The 24,066-nt window shown below is 48.9% G+C and overlaps 1 protein-coding gene across 1 annotated transcript in view; it reads left to right on the plus strand.

Moving 5' to 3' along the window:
• The window catches only part of LOC135904775 (uncharacterized), a 61,137-nt gene that overhangs the window by 28,767 nt on the left and 8,304 nt on the right, over nt 1-24,066 (plus strand). The window contains exons 10-11 of the mRNA XM_065435753.2: nt 3,957-4,081; nt 20,873-20,990. Of these exons, the coding sequence (XP_065291825.2) occupies nt 3,957-4,081; nt 20,873-20,990 (243 nt within the window). The remainder of the gene's footprint in view (nt 1-3,956; nt 4,082-20,872; nt 20,991-24,066) is intronic.

A 24,066-nucleotide genomic window follows, 5' to 3' on the forward strand; every position in this document is an offset into this window, starting at 1 on the left:
TATCTTGATCTCGGTTCGAAAAGTTTAATTTCCCTTTTAGCTATCATAACATGTTTCCATCTGATTTCGTTTTTACTTCTTAGTTAGTTACTGTAGCCGGTTTCCTTTTTATTGCTGTCGCCTAGGAGATTGACTCTGCACCTCTCACTTTGTGTTTAACGTTCTTTGTTTCCATGTTGCTTACTATCCCGGCCACTTACTCGCTGGTAGGCTTTCTAGTTCTTTGCCTCTACTATGAGTCAATGCAACGCACATGTTACATCATTTCACACTTGATGCAACTACAACTTGTTTGAAAGGTTCTTGTGTTGCGTGAGTGTTCTCATCGAAAAAAAAAAAGAAGGCTCAACGTTAGCATTCAGGTCGCTTCCGACGCTTTATATCGGCGCTTAAGCAACGTATGGCTGCCCGGTGTAATAGTAAACCCTTGCTCTCTTTGTTTATAGTTTGCGGGTTCGACGGCGCAACCAACCCGGCTGCTCACGTAAACGTACCCGGAAGCTGTCCGTAAACGTGTTAACCTTCACGGAATATGGGGTTACGCAATACATGGGTGACTGAAAAATGTTGGTAGTGACACCTTGTGACGTTTTGCCCAAGATCAACATGTAAGACCAGTTTTTCTGTACCTGTGTGTTCTTGTCGAAGAAAAATAAAAAAGGCTGCATGTCAACGGTCACGTTACGGCCAGCACTTTATGCTAGCACCATAAACAGAATGTCATTTGTTACAGAAATAACAGGTCTTTAATCTCTGGCTAAAATCTGCGGCACCAGTTGACGCCACCAACCCGGTGGAGCAACGTACCACCCCATTCCAAAGGGCCCGCTCATTACATCCATCCATTCATCCATCCATCCATCCGTCCATCCGTCAGTGGCTGTGGTGTTGGGCTGCTGAGCACGAGGTCGCGGGATCAAGTCCCGGCCACGGCGGCCGCATTTCGATGGGGGCGAAATGCGAAAACACCCGTGTACTTAGATTTAGGTGCACGTTAAAGAACCCCAGGCGGTCGAAATTTCCGGAGTCGTCCACTACGGCGTGCCTCATAATCAGAAAGTGGTTTTGGCACGTAAAACCCCATAATTTAATTTTTTTAAATCTATCCATCCATACATTCATTCATCCATCCATCCATCCATTCGTGGCACCACAATTAATATAAAGTGGTATGCGGAACCTGGAGTGGAGTAATGGTGTCACCACTAACGTTCGCAAATGCCGTTCTGCCCCTAAAATCTGATATCTTGTCGGAGTTGGAAGTAAACGAAAAATCGCTAGGCCAGTTGGCTTTAGAAGCCCACGGTAAAATCACAAACGAGGCAATGCAGAGTGATATGGGTTAGGCCTGTTTTCAAGGCGCGGAAGCGCATAGCAAGGTTTTGAAGAAAGGCTCAGAAACATGATTGAATGTGAACAGACGGCTAAAGTGCACAAGTATCTGCGCTTGAAAAGCGAGGGCACAAAATGGAGGAATGGGCCAATAAGGTTGGCAGCCAAGGACAACGTAATCGAAAATGTAAATGGACAACCAGGAGTCATCAAAAAGAAGGTGGAAGAAACAGACTTAGGTGCAAATAATGGAGACCAAGAAGATCACGGAGATTTACGGGAATTGGATGAAATGAATTAGAAAAGAAAATGTGCATTCTGACACAAAGAGCAGTGCCTTGCTATATGAGGCTCGAGCTGGTTGTCTAAGGAAAAAAAACATAGCGGAGCAAATATTTGCAAGAATATGAGGCATGTTTCTACTACAGCGAAATATCCGGAGACCGCTTCGCACACCCTAATGCAATGCAGTGGTATTTACCCTGTGAGTAGGTAATGCACACCATTCAGAAACACTTGAATTTAAAGTAGACGGAAGCTCCAAGCAGTCAGCATACGAGATAAGCAAAAGTAGTTTAGAGTACTGATGGAAAAAAAGGAGGGAAGAGATTGATACGACGGGATTCGTTACAGGTATAGATAGCGGTAAAAGGCATGCAGATAAAGAATTTGTGAGGAAGAGAAAAAAAGAGATGAAGATGTACGCAAAAATGCTAGAATCAAAAGCATGTATAGCATGAATAAAGGGAAATTCAGACATCCAGCCGTTCGTAGCAATTGCTACAAAGTAATTGCTACAAATTCACAATTGCTACAAAGGAATTGCTACAATGGCATGTATAGCATGCCTGATTAAATTAAGAAGGTCTGGCGAATCTATCATCACCCCGTTTCAAAGGGGATGCCAAAGATAATCATCATCATCATTCACGGTTGCGTTACCGGTATCCCGGTACTTCGCAAAAAACAATACATTTACTCGTAAGATAAAGTCCCTCTTCCAAGCGTTATACGTACACTGATAAGCTAAGCGCACTCTGCAAAGATTAGTACCGTTACGGCCAAGCTAAAACTTCCTCTTAAAAATAAATAATATGCCTCTGTGAAGTGTAATATGCTTTTTACTGACAGGCGAACACTATCTTCCAGTTATATATATATATATATATATATATATATATATATATATATATATACACGGAAATTTTGAAGTTACGTGATTTTTACTGGTTGTTCTGGTAGTGGTCCTGGTCTAACAGGGTGTTCTTCAACTACTGCTATAAATTTTGCGTTCATCTGGCCATTTGCGACAACTTCGCCGATGATGTACTTTATGACACAATTCCCCGCGCACCGTGCAACCCTGATTTACATGTGCAGAGTGGAGATTGGCATATAGCACTACCAGACCACAACTATTTTTTTAATCAATTGTCTGACAGTATTATTAAGAAATATGCGTTATTTCTCCAGGTTTTTTTCTCCTTATACAAGAAATAAGTTATAATTATGTTCCTTTGCATGCTAGCAGGGTGCAAGAAGCAACAAGTAAATAGAACAAGGTCGTTGTTTATTGTGCATTTATGATGTATAGTTCAATGCACGCTGCAGTCACGAATAGGTTCCAAGTCCCCCAGTCACTAATTCTCTGTAACTATGCCTTCGTGGCTGTGGTAAGAGCATGCTTTGTTCCAATACTGATGGAATCTGTCAGATACTGTATCAAATATTGACAATGCCTTTAGCTTGGAAACGAAGCCAAAAGGTAGAGACTGCTGTCTATCTTTCTGAATGAACATAGAAGTGGGAGGAACACCGAATAGCAACGTCTAATGAAACTTGATGTATAGTCTGCAGCATAGTTTTTAACGTTAAAGGCTATGGCCTTCATTCTAGCCAGCGTTTCAGTAATATCTGACACCCTGTTCATGCGCAATTTCTGAAGCCATGTCGTGATGTAAAATCATGGCCTTGGAGCAAAAGCACCTCGATTCGCAGGTAACATACCTTTAAAAGCGTGTAGTCATCACCCGAACTTTACCATAAATTCTCGCACCTAGTGAATATCGTTCTTCTTTATAATTTGTGGCGTTTGAAACTTGTATTCGATGCTATATAATCGAATACGAAAGCTTGTAAAGCGGTGTTTGGTTATACATAAAAACACATTTCAGTTGCATAACAGAAGCAAATTAACTCTTTTTATTTTGCTGCCATAAAGTTGTTATTTGTATGGTGATGATGTACGTAATTGTGCCAAATTATATACTGAGCTACAACGTGAAAAACTGATACTGGGAGCACAGCCGCAAATGGAAAAACCCCCTGAAACAGAAGCTTGACTTCTCTGTCAAATGCTGTGAGCATTGTTTTCTGAACACGCACTCTAAGGTCATCGCAGTTAGGTGTGTATATGAATATATAATTAAATCAGGCATTCAGTAAGTCAGTCAATCAATCAATGAATCAATTACTCAAATATAAATGTCAGAAACAACATACAGATGGTTGCTGTGTGTACAATGTGCTTACACCTCTCAGGCAGTAGACAAAATATGAAATAAGGGTATGAACGGGTGTAACACAGACTGCCGGACCTAAATGGACTGCCCTTTCCTTTGCAGCGGATGCGGCAACTCCTGGGAAATGACACCAGCCGCCACAAGGTCATTGTCGGCATCGGGTACTACTACTACAACGACACCGATTCCTGGGAAAAACTAGCATACGCCGCCGAGAATGTCGCGTCGTGAGTACAACGATCACCGAATTTCGACTGCTCTCAGTGTACCCTTCTTAGGATAGGGAAAAGCTAACTGAATGTTTTAGGATGTCGAGGCGGATTCACTACTTCTACCTGAAGCTTGTCCCGGCACATTCCTTTGTGCCTACATTCCGTTACTCACAAAATACGCATCAAGCCCATTTAGTAATGGCTAGTGGGGAAGGATATGCAAAATATGCGTGACACGCGAAAATCTGCGTATAAACTGAATTCCTCAGTGGTGTGTTTTTTTTTCATTATCACATGAAATGAAGAAATATACGAGTGCCATGTATGACTGCAACATTACGTAAGAGCCGGCTTCTTTGTCGTAGTGTTAATACATGGAATGGTTCAGCAGAAATATTTGAGTGTTTTAATGATTTTTTTCCTGAATCGAGTAAACCGAGCCAGATGTATACGTTGTATCCAAGAGTGGTACGTAAGGACTCATAGTATCATTGTAAACGATTCATCGATAAAAAAAAATGGCAGAGCCCATATAACGATGACTATTGACGGTAATTTCGTTTAGCATTGAAGCCATATAGCAACACAATTACCGTATTGTCACCGTCGACACGCCCTGTGTATGAGGCACGTACTGCAGCAGGCTCCTTTCTCGGGCTTCCATATGAACACTGCGCCATCTGGCGACACCCCCGCGAAGCCTGCGAAAAGGATGGAACGCCAGTGCATGCGCTGAGAAAGGTATCGTGCGGCAGCCGGGATCCTTTCTTACGCGTCTTTCTGGATACGCTGCGCCATCCAGTGGCAATGCTGAGAAGCCCAAGCGTGGCTTCCGAGATATAGATGCGTAACGCGCTGGTGTATGATAACTCTTATTATTGTTCGCATACCCAGTGACTTATACTAGGTGACCCAAGTTCGCGAGAGGCTCATTGCTAGCTGCTTTGTGTAAATGGCATTGAAAGACGACTGGAAAACAGTGATCTAGGGTGTGAATTTCTTATCCGCGGAATGGGCCAATGGTGCAGCAGAACGTCCCTGGATTTAAGTGGGCGAATGACATAGTGCAACCAGCGGACAATGCAAGATGGTTACAGAGACTGGCCAACATGTGTGGCAATGCAGCGGCAAATCTAGGCCTTAGGTTTTGCGCACAGAAATCTGGAATGCGGAATTTTAATGAAAAAACGAAGCTGTATTGGGAACGCTATATTGACAGCTTTATTGTTATATTGATTGAATAAAGACACATACACGTACATTCGTGGCTTTTATCGCCTTTTTTTTGTCCCATTCGTTATCAGAGCGACCATAGCTTTGTGGTAGCTTTGGTTCAGCGCGATCGGTTGTATCGCTATGCTCGACACGTTCTTGCCAATAGTTAAACCTATGCACGACCGGTGACGCGTGGTCAGCATTTGGCGTCCGCGTAGCACTCATTTCCAAACCATTCCAACAGGAAGGATATAACGTACTTTCCATCGGGGCATGCTAGGTCGATGTAAATGTCGATGATTAGTAGGCACACTATTGCCTTTTATTACGCTTTTCGACTCTCCAAAGCGAGTGAACGAGCGCTGCCATCTCATGTTTTCGATATGGCCACGAAAGTCATGCGTCATAACATGTCGGTAGGACGACTAACTTAATAGCGACGGCCGCGACTTTTTCTTTTTTTCGCGCACGTGCATGGGGTTGCGCTGGAGGAGTTTTCGGCGTACAGGCGGCAGGCGGGCGGACGGATGGACGAATCGACTAGTCATATACAGCTTCACTGTAAAAACGAGTAATTGCGGGGTGTCATTCAACAGCATGTCACACCCATAGTGAAGCAATGTATTGAAACGTGTCGCCCGCTAAAGACAAGTACACACCTGCTTCTGGTGGAGATGCTTTTCGCCCATGTACCGGACGCGCCCGACAAGCCGTGATCCAAGCCCCGACCGTAAAGAGAGCACCAACGGAGTCCCGGACCATCGAGCAAGCCATTGTCTACAACACCTGCCCCTGCAGCACGGACTACTACCTGAGAAGACCGAGAAGATTGTGGCCAAGACAACCACAATGGCAACCCCAGCGTCACCCATCGTACTTCAACAACCAAGAGAGCCCCCTACCTTCCGTGGAGATACATCGGAGGACCCGGAAGCCTGGCTCGAAACCTTCGAAAGGATCTCGAGCTTCAACAACTGGACCTATGAGGATAAGCTACGACATGTGTACTTCTCCTTGGATGATGCCGCGAAGACTTGGTTCGAGAACGGGGAGTCCACCCTTGCAACATGGGACTTGTTCCGCAGTAACTTTCTGTGGACATTCACGAGCGTTGTCCGAAAAGAAAGGGCCGAAGTTCTGCTGGAAACCCGAGGCCAACTACCTAATGAGACCATCGCCATCTTCACAGAAGAGATCACCCGTCTTTTCCGGCACACCGACCTGGAAATGTCCGAAGAGAAAAAAAGTGCGCTTCTTGATGTGAGGCGTAAAGCAAGAACTTTTCGCAGGACTAATCCGAAACCCATCTAAGACCGTAGCTGAGTTCCTGACAGAGGCTACGACGATTGAGAAAACTTTAGAAATGCGCACTAGGGAATATAACCGCCAAGTGCTCACGCCTCAGTGCGCCATCCAAGCACTGGGATCTGGTAATCTCCAAGAGACCATCAGGGCCATTGTGCGCGAAGAATTGCGCAAGGTCTTGCCTTCGTCGGAGCCTCAAATAGCCTCCATCGCTGACATCGTGAAAGATGAGGTTCAGCGATCGCTCGAAGTTTCTGAGGTGCAACCTCAATTACCACATCCCCCGCCAGAAGCAATGACCTACGCCGCCATCGCACGCCGTCAAGGTCCCCGTCCGCGACCGCGCCAGGGCCCTGTAACGCCGCAATTTTGCCTTCCGCGCCGCCACCGCCAGCACGACCACCCATCGCCCAGCGCACCTACAGGAGGAAGAGGGACATTTGGCGCGCCCCCGACCACTGCCCGCTCTGCTACCATTGCGGCGAAGCCGGCAACGTCTACCACCGATGCCCATACCGGGAGACGGGACTGCGAGGGTTCGCCGTGAATGCGCCGCGACCACAGCTTGGTGAACGACCTCGCGATATCGCCGACTACCTCGGGACCACTGAGTGGAGCCCTCGACGACCGTCCCGTTCGTCGTCACCAGGCCACTACCTGTCGCCGTAGCGCCGACCATACACTGGCCCAGCCCGGGGCCGCTCTGCGACCCCATGTCCGGGAAACTAAAGGAAGCAACCAATGGCGGTGCGGTAGCTGTTCGTCCAACTGACGAAGATCCTCCGCCGCCGACGAAGACGCCGAAGAGAGGACCTCGACGACATAACAGCGACACGCCGCCATGCCAAAGAAGTCCGGAAGCAAAGAATACGCCGATGAAAGGCCACCTGGGGACGTCAAGTACCAGCCACAGGTCAACGCGACGCAGCCGTGATCCGACGCGAAGACCTAACTGTAACGCAAGACAAAGAACCACTGACCTCAACGTGCTTCTCGATAGACACGCAGTCGCCGCCTCAGTAGACACAGGAGCCGATTACTCCGTCATGAGTGGACCCATCGCCGCCCAGTTGAAGAAAGTTAAGACTGCATGGGAAGGCCCTCAAATTCGGACCGCTGGAGGACACCTCATCACGTCGGCTGGAATCTGCGCGGCAAGAATTATTGTTCATGACCGGACTTACCCTGCCACCTTTGTTATTCTCCAACAGTGTTCACGAGATGTCATTCTCGGCATGGACTTCCTGAACCAACACGGCGCAATCATCGACTTGAAGTCGAAGTCGATAACGCTGTCGGTAGATCGAGCAATACCTCCCGAAAGCTCTTGTAGTCACCATGCCTTGAGCGTGCTCGAAAGTCTACTCAGCATCCCGCCTCGCTCCAGCATTGTCATTTCCGTCGGCACGAAAACACCTGTCGACGTAGAAGACGTCATCGAGGGTGACCAACGTCTACTCCTAGACCATGAAATTTGCGTCGGAAGAGGGATCGCTCGACTGCACGGAGGCAAAACTGAAGTGTCGCTGACAAACTTCAGCCAGGATTTCAAGCACATCAACAAGGGCACGACGATCGCGTACATCGAGGAAATTCTGGAAACTAGTAATGCGTTTGTCCTCTCGGATTCCGCCGCATCTACCCTGATGACCATGGTTCCCGAACCAGACTACGACATTAATCCATGTCTCCCCATGATTAAGCAACAACAGCTCAGAAGTCGGCTCCGACGATGCAAAGGCTGCTTTTCGACGTCATCGAGGATTCGGCAAGCACCAGTCGCAAAGCATCGCATAATCACCGAGGATTCCGCTCGACCACTCTGCCAGAGCACTTACCGAGTTTCATCGCGAGAACGTGAAGCTATAAGAGAAGTCGACGAAATGCTGCGCTACGACATCATCCAGCCGTCGAAAAGCCCGTGGGCATCCCCTGTTGCCTTGGCGAAGACACAGGATGGAACCTAACGTTTCTGCGTCGATTATCGTCGACTGAACAAGATCACAAGGAAGGATGCATACCCCTACCACGAATAGACGACGCATTAGATCGGCTCTGCAAAGAAAAATACTTCTCATCGATGGATCTCAAGTCTGGCTACTGGCAAACAGCAGTCGACGAGAGAGATCGCGAAAAGACAGCCTTCATCACGCCAGACGGCCTCTACGAATTCACGGTCAGGCCAGTCGGACTGTGCTCGGCACCTGCAGCCTTCCAGCGCGTCATGTACATGGTGTTAGCAGGATTGAAGTGGCAGACCTGTCTTGTTTACTTGGATGACGTCGTCGCCTTCGCCGGAAATTTCGACGATCACCTTAGGCGGCTTGCGAGAGTACTAGAGGCCATCAAGTCATCAGGGCTCACTCTGAAGCCAGAAAAGTGCCGCTTCGCTTACGATGAGCTTCTGTTCTTAGGCCACGTCATCAACAAGTCTGGAGTCCACCCCGACCCGTAGAATACAGCTGCCACCGCAAAGTTCCTGCAGCCCATCGACAAGAAGGCAGTGCATAGATTCCTTGGCATGTGTGCCTACTACAGGCGCTTTATCAAGGACTTTTCACGCATCGCTGAGCCGCTGACACAGCTAACTAAATGTGAGATCGCGTTCAAGTGGGAAACGCCGCAGGTGGACGCATTTCAAGAACTCAAATGACGCACGCAGTCGCCACCAGTACTTGCGCACTTCGACGAGGACGCCGATACCGAAACCCACACTGACGCCAGTAGCCTAGGCCTCGGTGCCGTCCTAGTCCAGAAAAAAGATGGACATGAACATGTGATAGCTTACCCTAGCCGGTCATTGTCAAAAGCGGAAGGCAATTATTCTACAACTGAAAAGGAATGCCTCGCAATCATTTGGGCTGCAGCGAAATGGCGTCCTGCGATTGATGTTGTTCATATAGGAGGTTGTGGCCAAGTACTGCACCAGGGTGGCCAATCCTGCTCTGGTGAGGGAGTGTGTTACCGGTTCTGGTCGCCGGGATCACGCCACACTCCAGGCCTGTTTGTGCAGTTTTATCAACACGCGGACATTTTTTAAATCTGGTGGAAAATTGCCGGCACCGGGATTCGAACCATGGACCTCTTGCACATGAGGCGGGTGTTCTACCTCTACGCCACCGCTGCATCAAGAGGCGAATGATCTGATCAAGAAATGTTAATGTATGAAAGCTTCTAACCCTGCAGCTAGAATACAACTGGCAGAACTTTCGAAGTTAATCAACAAGCGTAAGACAGCTGACATAAGGAAGTATAATATGGATAGAATTGAACATGCTCTCAGGAACGGAGGAAGCCTAAAAACAGTGAAGAAGAAACTAGGAATTGGCAAGAATCAGATGTATACGTTAAGAGACAAAGCCGGCAATATCATTACTAATATGGATGAGATAGTTCAAGCGGCTGAGGAGTTCTATAGAGATTTATAAAGTACCAGTGGCACCCACGACGATATTGGAAGAGAAAATAGTCTAGAGGAATTCTAAATACCAAAGGTAACGCTGGAAGAAGTAAAGAAAGCCTTGGAAGATATGCAAAGGGGGAAGGCAGCTGGGGAGGATCAGGTAACAGTAGATTTGTTGAAGGATGGTGGACAGATTGTTCTGGAGAAACTGGCCACCCTGTATACGCAATGCCTCATGAACTCGAGCGTACCGGAATCTTGCAAGAATGCTAACATAATCCTAATCCATAAGAAAGGGGACGCCAAAGACTTGAAAAATTATAGACCGATCAGCTTACTGTCCGTTGCCTACAAAGTATTTACTAAGGTAATCGCATATAGAATCAGGAGCACCTTAGACTTCTTTCAAGCAAAGGATCAGGCAGGATTCCGTAAAGGCTACTCAACAACAGACCATATTCACACTATCAATCAAGTGATAGAGAAATGTGCAGAATATAACCAACCCTTATATATAGCTTCCATTGATTACGAGAAAGCGTTTGATTCAGTCGAAACCTCAGCAGTCATGGAGGCATTACGGAATCAGGGTGTAGATGAGCCATATGTAAAAATACTGGAAGATATCTATAGCGGCTCCACAGCCATCGTAGTCCTCCACAAAAAAGCAACAAAATCCCAATAAAGAAAGGCGTCAGACAGGGAGATACGATCTCTCCAATGCTATTCACCGCATGTTTACAAGAGGTATTCAGAGACCTGGAGTGGGAAGAATTGGGGATAAAAGTTAATGGAGAATACATTAGTAACTTGCGATTCGCTGATGATATTGCCTTGCTTAGTAACTCAGGCGACCAATTGCAATGCATGCTCACTGACCTGGAGAGGCAAAGCAGAAGGGTGGGTCTGAAAATAAATCTGCAGAAAACTAAAGTAATGTTTAACAGTCTCGGAAGATAACAGCAGTTTACGATAGGTAGCGAGGCACTGGAAGTGGTAAGGGAATACATCTACTTAGGGCAGGTAGTGACGGCGGATCCGGATCATGAGACGGAAATAATCAGAAGAATAAGAATGGGCTGGGGTGCCTTTGGCAGGCATTCTCAGATCATCAACAGCAGGTTGCCATTATCTCTCAAGAGAAAAGTATATAATAGCTGTGTCTTACCAGTACTCACCTACGGGGCGGAAACGTGGAGGCTTAGAAAAGGGTTCTACTCAAATTGGGTGAGGGAACAAACGCGGGTTAATGACATCTTAGTTGAAATTAAGAAAAAGAAATGGGCATGGGCAGGACATGTAATGAGGAGGGAAGATAACCGATGGTCATTAAGGGTTACGGACTGGATCCCAACGGAAGGGAAGCGTAGCAGGGGGCGGCAGAAAGTTAGGTGGGCGGATGAGATTAAGAAGTTTGCAGGGACGGCATGACCACAATTAGTACTTGACCGGGGTTGTTGGAGAAGTATGGGAGAGGCCTTTGCCCTGCAGTGGGGGTAACCAGGCTAATGATGATGATGATGATGATGATGATGATGATGAAATTCCGTCCTTACCATATGGCAGGCAATCCAAAGTTGTCAGCGACCATCATGCCTTGTGTTGGCTAGCTAACTTAAAGGATCCTTCAGGATGGCTGGCGTGGTGGAGCTTAAGACTGCGAGAATATGATATCACTGTAACCTACAAGTCCGGACGAAAGCACTCTCACGCCGATTGCCTATCGGGCGCGCCCATTGACTGGCCACCGCAAGATGACGAAGACGACAACGCCTTCCTTGGCATTTTAAGCGCGGAAGATTTCGCTGAACAGCAGCGAGCAGACCCGGAGTTGAAGAACCTCGTCGAGTATTTGGATGGGCACATCGACATTGTCCCCAGCGTATTTAAGTGAGGATTGCCATCGTTCTCGCTTCAAACAACCTACTCGTAAAGAAGACCCTCTGACCAGTGCGCGCCAACTACCTTCTTATTGTTCCGTCGGCGTTGCGCCCACAAGTATTGCACGCCCTGCATGACGATCCGACCACTGGACACCTCGGATTTTGCCGGACGCTATCGAGGATACAGGAAAGGTATTATAGGCCGCGCCTGACCGCCTACGTCGCCGGTTATGTCAGAACATGCCGAGACTGTCAGCCACGCAAGACACCACGGACAAGGACAGCGGGATTATTACAGCCAATAGAGCCTCCTTGCCGACCATTCCAGCAGATCGGGATGGACTTTTGGGACCCTTTCTGACGTCAACTACCGGAAATAAGTGGATCATCGTGGCGACGGACTACCTCACCCGCTTCGCTGAAACTAAAGCACTGCCGAAAGGTAGCGCAGCCGAAGTGGCAAAATTCTTTGTCCAAAACATCCTGCTGTGACATGGCGCCCCAGAAGTCCTCATCACCGACAGAGGAATGGCCTTTATAGCGGAGCTCACCCAAGCCATTCCGCAATACAGTCAGACAAGGCACAGGAGGACAACGGCCTACCACCCACAGACGAATGGGCTTACCGACGGTCTGAATAAGACCCTCGCTGACATGCTAGCAATGTACGTGGACGTCGAACACAAGACTTGGATGCCGTCCTGCTGTACGTAACATTCGCTTACAACACGTCGGTGCAAGAAACAACACAGATCACGCCGCCGTTTAAGCTGGTTTACGGTAGGAACCCGACCACGACGCTCGGCGCCATGCTGCTGCACGTCAGTGACGAGGAGAATCTTGACGTCGCTAGCTATCTCCAGCGCGCCGAAGAAGCTCGACAGCTCGCCCGCCTACAGATCAAGAACCAGCAGCGTACCGACAGCCGACACTATAACCTCTGACGACACTTCATCGAGTACCAGCCTGGCGACCGTGTTTGGGTATGGACTCCGATACGCCGCCGAGGACTGAGTGAGAAACTATTGCGACGCTATTTCGGACCCTACAATGTCATCCGACGTATGGCACGCTGGACTATGAGGTCGTGCCAGACGGCATTTTGCATTCACAGCGGCGCCGCGCACGATCTGAAGTGGTCCGCGTGGTGCGTCCTAAACCCTTTTAGGGACGCTGACGAACTTCCTTATTTTGTTTTCTTTTCTGCGAGTGCTTTTCTACGCTGCTTCTTAAGAGGAGGGTATTGACGCGTGTACTTTATCGGGCGACATGTTTCACCGCCTAACAAATGTTATTGCACAGCGCAGGACGCGCTTGCATGTGTCGGAAGTTTCTGGGATGTTATCGATGGTTCGATCTGCTGTATGTTGTCGCCGAAACTTGTGTAATCTGATTGCATGTATGCGCGATGCGAATGGTGTAGAACTTTTTGGAAAGCATGCGGGTCCCAGTGATTACACTCTTAGGCAAAGTTACACCCTTTGACCTGCCCTTTCTGCCACACAACGATAATCGTTATCAGCCTTGATGCGTTTCCTTTCTTTAACGCTGCGAGCCCGGTACTTTCCAGTAATGAACTGCACGCGCGTTATCAGCACAGAACAGTTTACACCCTTTGGAGTGCCCCTTCTGATAACGCGCGTGCCATTCGTTACTGTAAAGTTCCGGGCTCGCAGCGTTAAAGGAAGGAAACGCATCAAGGCAGATAAGGATTATTGTTGTGCGGCAGAAGGGCAAGCCAAAGGGTGTAACTTTGCCTAAGAGTGTACTCTGGAACATTCGACGACTGATGTATAAAAGCCGACGCCCTTGACCCACTGATCAGATTTTCAACGATCGCCGACTGTATTCGCCGCTATCGTTATGCTTTAGGTGTAGCCTGTTTTTGTGGGCACAGGTTCACCGCAATAAAAGCTAGTTTTGTCTTTCGCAGTATTGCTACTGTGTTCTTTAACGTCACTACCACGTGACAACATATAGCTTGGCGTTCGCATAAACGAAGGAAAGACTCATTCGAGCACCCGCCAAGATTAGCTGAATATGGGAAGCGGAATGCAGCAATAATGAAACATACAGCACTTTGGGGGCACAATACTTATGAGGTGGTGCGTAGCATTCGGGAAGGAGTAATGGTACCAGCGCGAGCGTTCGCAAATATCATTCTGTGCCTAAAATCAGGTAACTTATCTGGGTGAAAGTTCATCGAAGATTGGTTGGCCAGTTTGCTTTGGGAACACACGGCGAAATCACAAATGAGGCAGTGTAGGGTGACATGGGTTGGGCCTGTTCTGAAGTTAGAGGATCACCGAGCAAAAATAGTTTTGAAGAAAAAATCCGGGACATGCATCAAAATAAATGGGCGGCTAAAGTGCTCAAGCATCTGTAACTGAAAAGCATTGACACAAAATGGAGGAAGAGGTTAAGAAAGTTTGCAGCAAAGTACAGGGCCAATGAAAGAGTAAGTAGAGACCGAGCAATCCTCTAAAAGAAAGCGAGAGAAACAGTGATAGCGAAGTGGATGTGCGGAATGTAAGCAAAAAAGACCGTGGATATTTACAGAAATGGGTAGAAAGAAATAAGAAAGGTAAATCTGTACACAAAGGGCAGTGCCTTGGAATTGAAGGTAGAACTGGTTGCCTAAGGACGTAAACATACCGGAGGAAATATTCCCAACAAGAAGAGGCATGTGTATGCGGGAGTGAAAATAGGGAGACAACAGAGCCCATCCTAATGGTATACGAACGAATCCACACTGTGAGGCACGTTGCTAACGCACACCTTCGAAAAGCGCTTGGATTAAAAGTCGACGGAAGTATCATCTCGTCAGCAGTAGAAACAAGCAAGAAAGCTTTATAGTATTGGTGAAAAAAAAAGCAGGAAAGAAATTGATACGACCGGATCGCTTATAGGGATTCGTAGCAGTACACGGCCGATAGAGAAGTCTTGAGGAAGGGAAGATAGCTTAAGGAGATGTACACAAAAATGCTAGGATGAAAACCACGGGTAGCATACCTGATTACCTCAAGAATGCAGGCTAGCTGACTCTTTACCAAAGCGTCGTTTCAAAGGCCAAAAGGGATGCCAAGAAACCATTATATTTATTATTACCATCATCGATTCCCGAGAGGAGAGTCCCGCTCCGATAAACACCTCTTCCATAGGGAATTTTGGCGGTGGCCACATGTTTTGTCGCTTCATTTCTTCAATACTAACCGCATAATCGTCGACAGCCATCGGGAGATCGGCTCTTTCCAGTTTTCTTCTTTTTTGTCGATACAGTGTGGCACCGTTCCCTGTGGCAATTAACCTAATTACCCATGTAGTGGGCGTCAAAGACATTCATTAAAAGTGGCACACAGCTAGTGGCACTTACAAAGAGGTCATTGAAAAGACCAGCAAAGATCCTGTGGCTTCATGCATGGGGTGAAAGCGATTTATTCAAAACTGTACCTACCCATGCCATATACCCAGTCCCTGCATCCCCAGTGGCCCATGTAGCTGTCGAAGAGGTTCGTTGAAGAGCGGAACATCGGCAGACTGCTGCATACCTAGTGAACCAAGTTGGACCGACGGTTGGTTTTGAATCATGTTCCTTGAGCGCAGCAGCCCCGACGCGCTATCTATTACACCATGGAGTATGCAGAGGCCGAGGTTTAGGGGAAAGTGGTTGAAGTGGCAGGTAGTTAGATCTACAGTTAGCCCCCAAAAGGTTTTGAAGTGCAAGAATAACGCCAATTGCATTAGAGTGTTCTTATCAGCTTCTTCCTGTCAGGATCCACCCGGGTTCGTGAACAAGGGAGGGCTCGAGGCACCCTCCATTAGCCGGACGCTCCGCAGCGTGGCGGTGCTGAGCGACCGACCACCGAGCAGCTGCGCTCGTCGGTGTTTATTGCAATGCGGTGACCAATGTTGCCTGCCGAGCTTGGCAGGCCACAAAACCTGCCGGCGAACGAACATTATGCCTGAGGGGGTGTGACATGCTTGCTACACCCCCTTACCCCCAGTTTGTTAAATAAAAGAAACAAACGTTCATGTTCACAACAGAAGGCTCTGCCACCGTCCCAGCCAAGTCGACGGTGCCTGCTACCCAGGCGAGTAACGGTCCGGCGGCCTCCGCCGTTGCGTACTCCGCCTGGGCATCGGTGTTGATGGGTTGAGTGGGGCAACGCCGGGTGCTGCCTGAGGCAGCCTCGCTCCATCCGGAGCGCCCATAGTGGTCGGCCTTGTGAGTGGTGCCGGGCTCGACACCGGCCCAACGGGTGCCGCGCGACTGGCAATGGTTGCCGCCCCGAGGTGGGTGGTGCTCAGCTGGAAGCGACTGGTGCTGCCGCTAGTCCTCCTGCAGGCTGGAACTCAGAAGTGCCAGTCGAGGGTGCTGGCCAGGTCCCGAGGCGAGGCCTGACATTGTCGGCGTGTCTGTGCCACATGGCCCCATCTGGCATGCGGACTAGCAGTGATGAAGCGCTGGCAGGAGACACCACTCGTCGGGCAGACAAGGTGGGCCAGGACAGAAGTTCCTGGTGAAAACTGGAGGTCCCAACTCTGACAAAGGCCCGAGACAGCACCATTGGTCAGCAGCGAGCTTCTGCTTCAGCTGCTTCAAGAGCACCGAGGATCGGAGGTCAGGATGCAAGATGTACAGGGTGCACGGCCAGTGACATCGTGGGGCGTGGTCCGGTACTGAAACAGTATCCGGGCAATCTGCGTCCCGAAATCCACAGTCTCTTTCCCCAGTCTGAAATCCCCAGTCAGTGCCTGTTCTTGAGCTTGTCCGTGATGGTTTGAACCACCCGCTCGGCTGCACCATTTGAAGCAGCGTGATACGGCGCAATCATCATCCGGTGGATACCGTTCTTCGTCAGCCAGGCCAGGTACTCTCTGCTGGCGGAAGCAGGACCATTGTCGGACACGATGGCATGCGGCAGCCCCTGGGCGGCGAAAACCTATCGTAGCGCTGCAATGGTCGAGGCTGCTGATGAAGTGGTGACAGGTAAAACCTCTACTTACTTCGAAAAGTCCACCACCACTAGGAAGTAATGGCCCTTGAAGGGTCCCCAAAATCCACATGTAGTGGGACCAGGGTCTTTGTGGGAACGGCCATGGAGTGATTTCCACATAACGCGAGGCTTGCTGATGCTCCTGGCAGATTTGGCAGCTCTGCACCAAATGAGCGATGTCCTGGTCCAGGCGTGGCCACCAAACATGGGACCGGGCCACCATCGTGGTCTTATCTACGCCAGGATGAACCGCATACAGCAACTGCAGGACCCTGGACCGGAGACTTTGTGGGATCACCCCCCTAGAACCCCACAATAGGCAGCCCTGCTGCAAGCTCAGCTCAGCGGTCCTGTGGCTATAGGCCTGCTCCACCAATTCCTCTCCACGGGACACCACCTTGACCACTTGAGACAGGACTGGGGCCCGGCTGGTCGCTTCAGATACCGCAGATCTGAAGAGCACCTCCGGGTACGCGTGTTCCAGCATGAACACTTCAGGAGGTTCTGGAACAGCATCAGGCACGTCTGGCTGGGCCAGACGGCTCAGGGCATCAGCAGGTCCCAAGTCCTTTCCCGGACGGTAAACCAGCTGGTAACTGTAAGCTGCCGGCCTCAAGGCCCAGCGTACCACTCGAGGTGATGCCTGCACAGGAACTGCCTTGTCAGGCCCCTGACCATGACCAGGTCCATGTCCGCCTGACCCCTGACCCCTGACCAGGTACATGACCGCCTCAAAGTTCTGGCCCCACAGATACTGGTGGAAGCGTGCGACACTGAACATGTGGGCCGAACCTTCCTTGTCCAGCTTGCTGTAACGTTGCTCTGCAGCATGAAGCCGACGAGGAGCAAACGACACAGAGCGTTCCTGACAATCTTTGTCCTGGTGTGCCAGGACGGCTCCCACACCGTACGTCGACGCATCTACGGTAAGGAGAACAGGCTTAGCAGTGTCGAAGTGCACCAGCACTGGAGCCTTGGTCATTAGCTCCTTCCTGCCCTGGAAGGCCCAGTCCTGCTCCTTCTTCCAGACTCATTGCTGACCATCTCGAAGCAGAAGATGGAGCGGCTGCAGATGCTGCGACAGGTTCAGCAGAAAACTCCTGTAGAAGTTGATGAGGCCCAGGTAGCTCTTAAGCTCCTTCTTGTTCTGGAGCTTAGGTGCCTTGAGCACAGCATCAACTTTGCGGGGAGCCGGGGCTAGCCCTACCTGGGAAATGACGTGTCCCAAGCACTCAACGCTGGGGGCTAGGAAAACGCACTTTTCCAGCTTGAGCTTGAGGCCGGCGTCTTGCAGTCGTGCCAGGACATTGTGCAGGTTCTGCAGGTGGTCCCCGTCGTAGCTACCAGCAACCAGCATATCGTCCAAGTACACCGCCACGTTCCTCATGCCCCTGAAGAGATTGTCCATTTGCCTCTGGAATATGGCTGGGGCCGAGGCCACGCGAAACGGTAAGCGCGTGTATTAAAAGAGCCCCAAAGTTGTCGATATTGTGACATACTTCCGGGTGGCATCCTCTAGCACCAGCTGCTGGTAAGCATCGCTGAATCGAGCTTGGTATACTTCTATCCCCCGGACAATGCTGACCAGATATCTTCAATCCAGGGCAGCGGGTACTTCTCGACGGTAGCGACAGGGTTGATGGTAATCTTGAAAGCGCCGCAGATCCTGACACTGCCGTCTCGCTTGAGGACTGGTACGATGGGAGCGGCCCATTCAGATATCTTGACAGGTACCAGGATGCCCCCTCGCTGTAACGGTTGCAGCTGCTGGGTGACCCCGTCCTTCAGGGCGAACGGCAGTCTGCGAGGCTTGAAAAAACGTGGCCGGGCTCCCTCAGGTACATAGATGCCAGCTGTCATGCCGGCAAATCTGCCCACCCCTGGCTGGAAGAGGGACTTGAACTTGATCAGAAGGCTGGGAACGTCTTTCACCACATGCACGCTGGCTTCCTGGTACTCTGACACACAAACGCCCTGTGCATGAATCCAGTTTCGGCCCCGAAGCGCCGGCGACGACCCCTTCCTTAAGCAAAGGGTAAAGGTTGCCTCCCTGTCGCCAAAGCGAATGCTGACCTGTGCCTCACCCTGGACCTGGGAGAGTCGCCCGGAGTAGCTGCGCAGCATCACGCCCGAAGCCTCGACGGACACGCCGGGAAAAGTGTGCGTGAAGAGTTTCCCGGCCATTACTGACACGCTGGCCCCTGTGTCTAAGTCCATGGAAATGGGGTGCCCGCAGATTTGGACGGTCAACATGTACGGCGGCTTAGACGATGGTACAAAGCCTGTGTGCCACATGTCGAAAATCGGCGGGTTCTTGGCCACGACGGGGAGCCTGGCCGCGGAAGAACTTGAGCCTGCTTCCGCACGCCCCCACCGCATACCCTTGCGACGGCTACCCTGGCCGCGGGTTTGTGTGGTACTCGGCTTAAATCAGTCTGCTGCTTCTACTGCTGCTTGCTGTTCATCCTTCCCCTTCGGCATAGACGTGCCAGGTGGCCAGGTTTCCCGCACATAAAGCATTTTGCTTGGGAGAAGTGGCACTGTTTGGGGGAGTGGCCACCACCGCAGCGACCGCAGGTACTGCCCTTTGTCGCCAACTTGTTGACCGCCGCTTCTGCCGACGGTGATCCAGTCGCACGGGAAATCTCGCCGGCGTCCTTGGCGGAAGCTTCCATTGCCAGCGCTGCCTTCACGGCGTCGTCCAGCGAGGGGTCGGGAAGCTCCAGGAGTCGCGTCTGCATGGCGGGGTTGTTTATGCCGCCGACGAAAAGGTCCCGGAGCAGTGAGTCCAGCTGGTCTCCGAAAACGCAGGCACTCGCTAACCATCGTAGCGCAGCAACAAACTGCCCGAGGGTCTCTCCTTCCCGGCGGCGCCGGTTGTTGAAGCGGAAACGCTCCATTAGTATGGACGGTCGTGGGTTTAAATGCGAGCACAGTATTGCGAGCAGCTCACCCAGTGTCTTAACGTGCAGCGTGACTGGCTTGAGAAGGTCGAGCAAGAGGCTGAAGACGCGGATCCCACAGCTCGCAAGCAAAATGTCCCGCTGTTTGGCCTTGGGTGTGTTGTTTGCCCGGAAGAACACGCGGACTTGTTCCTCGTAAATTTGCCAGGCGGACCCATCTCCCTCGAACGGCTTGAGCCTTCCGTACAGCGGGATGGCGGCAGCAACGGGGGGCGGTGTTTCGCCGTGAGCGGCGGCGTGTGACGCTCCATTGGTACTCGTCGCCAGTGTCAAGACTATCCCAACCCCGTTGCCAGTGTCACGATCCACCTGGATTCATAAACAAGGGAGGGCTCGAGGCACCCTCCGTTATCCGGACGCTCCGCAGCTTGGCGGTGCTGAACAATGACTGACAGCCAATCAGCTGTGGTCGTCGGTGTTTATTGCAGGGCGGTGACCAATGTTGCCTGCCGTGCTTGGCAGGCCACCGAGCCTGGCGGCGAACGAACACTATGACTGAGGGGGCATCACATGCTTGCTACACTTCCTTTTTATTATAGCCGCCTGAGAGTCTTTCTTTGTTTTTATCACCAGGAGATGTTTTTTCAAGATCTCGGGTTGAGAAAGTGCCATTCCGCCTTTTAGGTTACATTGTATGAAGGTGCAGATACTATTTGCATGCTGCATGATGATACTCACATAGCTAGTTAAAAAATTCTACAATGTAACATAAATTCCAAATTATTGAAATAATTCCTAACTAACCGGTTTCATGACATCAACACCTCAATTTACAAACGGCTTGAATTCATCGTTGTCAGAGCAGCTATTCAGGTGACTGTGCAACTGCAGAGTGCGCAAATTTAAGCCAAACCAAAATAGGATAAAACAAAAACGACCTGATGTGCTCTACAGTGGAAAACCGGCTATCGTTGCTCACATTGCATTATATGTTCAGCGAGTGACCCGAAGAATCTAGAGGTTGTTTTTCTACTACTTATCGTTTCAATTCACTGTTCGCTGTTCAACGCTGTGCCGTTCAATGTAGCACTCTCCCGCAGGAAAGACGTCGACGTTCTGGTCATAATCACCACGATCATCACCATTCCTTCAATTTATGAATGCATCACACTGCCCGTGAACGCCCACAAGAGCCCAAAAGCGTACACTCCAACTCTGGTGAGTTTCCATCGAAATCTACGTACACCCCAGAACAAAAGCTGCCAGAGCACGGATTCTGCGACAAGGATAACACATGTCACAGCCTGGTCATTCAGCCTACAACTAATGTAACGCTGCAATTTCGAAGAGACACCTCAGAGGACCCTTAATTGGCTCGCCTGGTGAAATATATCCTCTGATTTATTAGAAAAGGGCAGGGGATTACTGGAGAAAAGGAAGGAAAATATTCCTTACTTTCATTTCCTACCCAAAACACCGCGGCGGCACTTTAATGTGACATCGCACATTTTGAAAACTAATTTCCGCAAGTGGCCTTTTTTCTTCGAGAAATGTTCTCAAAGCTCACTCCGATAAGTCTGCGCTTTTCTAATGGGCAATGTAATTTTTTTTATTTATCGATAATCTGTTATGCAATGTCGACAGATCGCCGTTCAAATACTGCCATGGTGTCTCACCGGTTATGGCGTTGGGCTGGTCAGGACGAGGTCGTGGGCTGAGTTCGTGTCCTCGGCGGCCACAGTTCGATGTGGGCTGAACGCAAAAACGCTCGCATACCAAGCATTGAATAGATGCAACGTAGAGTTCCAGGTAGTCAAAAAAATTTATCCTGAGGCTTCCACTATGGCGAACCTAATATCGTGGTTATGGGACCCAAGTCCCCGGAGTTTATCTATATTTATTTTCTCTGTTCAAATGCTCCGACGTGACGCTGAGCGTGCCAGAGAATTGAAACCCAGCTTTCCCTCCTGCGGCTTTTCTCTCTCATCCTAACTGTGTTCGCAGTATTACTGGCGCTTATGGGTCTCCAGAAGTATGCGTGACTTCTATTACTCTACACGTATTATTGCACTGTATTACTACGCACTGGCGGATGCATGGACGATCATCGAAGCAGAAAAACACCAGCTCTGGTGTTCATATATTGATTCACAAGTGCGCTACATTTACACGAATAACGGCCTATAAAAGAGCCCGCGAATATTACGTCAGCACGTTGCCAGTTCAGCTTCAAGCTCATCTCAACCTTATCAGAGCCGCTGAAGTACTAGTACGTTTCTGTGTTTTTGTCCTAACAAGTGCCTGTTAACATTTCTTTTGTCAGATAAAATATGAGGACTGCACCAAGAGAGCGGTTGCCGTTATCCGTGTAATATATATTTTTCATTTCTTCACCTTATAAAATGAGCGTAGAACCGTCAATTTTAAAAGGAATTATAGCTAGTTCCTATATAAGAAAATGCTGAAATGAACAGTTTCCTTGCCGTAGTTAGTTCGGACTTTGGGCAGGATGAGTTTTTTGTGAAGAGCAGATCATGTGATGTTAGTGTTCGCTAGTGAAGAATACGAATTGAAAGAAAAGGGAAATCGATTGTTCCTATTTTAAAGTACCCAGATACCTACGCAACATTTAATTATGTCGAACACTCTTTTTTTTGTCCGATAAAATATGAGGACCGCAGCAAGAGAGCGTTTGCTGCTATCCATGTAATATTTTTTTTCATTTCTTCACCTTACAAATGAGCATAGAAATGAGCCTAGGTGACGGCCAGCAGTGCGAGCATACCGCCAGGACCCACGAACTCCTGGCCGACCCCTAGGCGGGGCCTTTGGCCCTTCCCACCAACTCGCAGGGCACACAACAAAGTTACTTCCTCCTCGATCCTCATTTCTTCCCAACCAGAAGTTTTTTTTTGGGGGGGGGGGGGGCGGGGGGTATAGTGTTGACGTGCCAAAGCCACTTTCTGATTATGAGCCATGCCGTAGTGGAGGGCTCCGGAAATTTCGATCACCTAGGGTTCTTTAACGTGCACCTAAAGCTAAGTACACGAGTGTTTTCGCATTTCGCCCCCATCAAAATGCGGCCGCCGTGGCTGGGAATCGACCCCGTGATCTTGTGCTCAGCAGCCTAACACCATAGCCACTGAGTCACAACCAGGAGTAAACCGTTTTGTTCATTTTGTAATATCCTTGAAAAAAACCTGACGATTTCGCACAGATTAAACAGAAAAGGCTATTGATGATGATAGCTTTGCCGGCATTATTTTTTCTAGACCTGAATAAAGCCGTTCACGCTATGGGAATATTTGGTCCTGCCATTATCCGCCATCGTACCCCTTTCTACCGCCATAATGGAAAACAAGTTGTCGGTGTTTCCGGCACTCATTCAATGCAAAGGACAACTAATATAGGGGTAGCACTCTGGTTTTTCTGTTACCCACTTTTGTTCTTAATTTATAGTGGCAATCTACCTAATTTATTCGCACACTGCAATTGCCTGCCGTATGCTGACGATACCACAATATTTAATTCTGATAAAAGGATGAACTGCCCGCTCTAGTAGCTTCGTGCCGATCTTCTTATTATATTACACCGGTGTGACATAAATACACTCAAATATATTCAAGTTTAAACTAAACTCATTGTCTTCACATACATCAGAGATCTTCCTGCTTCTTCCACCTGGTTGCCAGGTACTCGATCTAGGCTAGCGATGATTGCATGTACTTGGGCGACTACATACATAAATTGTCATTGCCACATTTGAGACGTCACAGAAACGTCCAATGGTATACACAACTTCATTCGATCTCGCCCCTTTTTCTCCACGTACAATTATCTTATCATTGCATTATGCATTCATTCATTTCCATATCAACGAATCTATGATTAATTACATGCAGTACTTATATTGTGCCAATACACATTGTTCAGCAAAGAGCAATCAAAATAATAATGTTTAGCTCATGCTACACAACAGCCAAACAATTACTAAAGGCCAATGATATCATTAGACTGTTCGACATAGTTAAATGTTGTGTGTGTATTTGGTTACTTTAGAATAGGAACATTCGATTTGCCTTTTCTTTCAATCCATATTCTTCACTAGCGGACACTAACATAACATGTTCTGCTCTTCACAAAAACCTCATCTTGCTCAAAGTTTGAACTACTAGCGGCAAGGAAACTGTTCATATCAGCATGTTCTTATATAGGAACTAGTTACTATTTGTTTTAAAATTGATGGTTCTACGCTCATCTATTACATAATTCAGAAAGTTCACTTTGCACCTAT

The sequence above is a fragment of the Dermacentor albipictus genome, chromosome 7 (assembly GCF_038994185.2).
Source record: "Dermacentor albipictus isolate Rhodes 1998 colony chromosome 7, USDA_Dalb.pri_finalv2, whole genome shotgun sequence".
NCBI lineage: Eukaryota > Metazoa > Arthropoda > Arachnida > Ixodida > Ixodidae > Dermacentor > Dermacentor albipictus.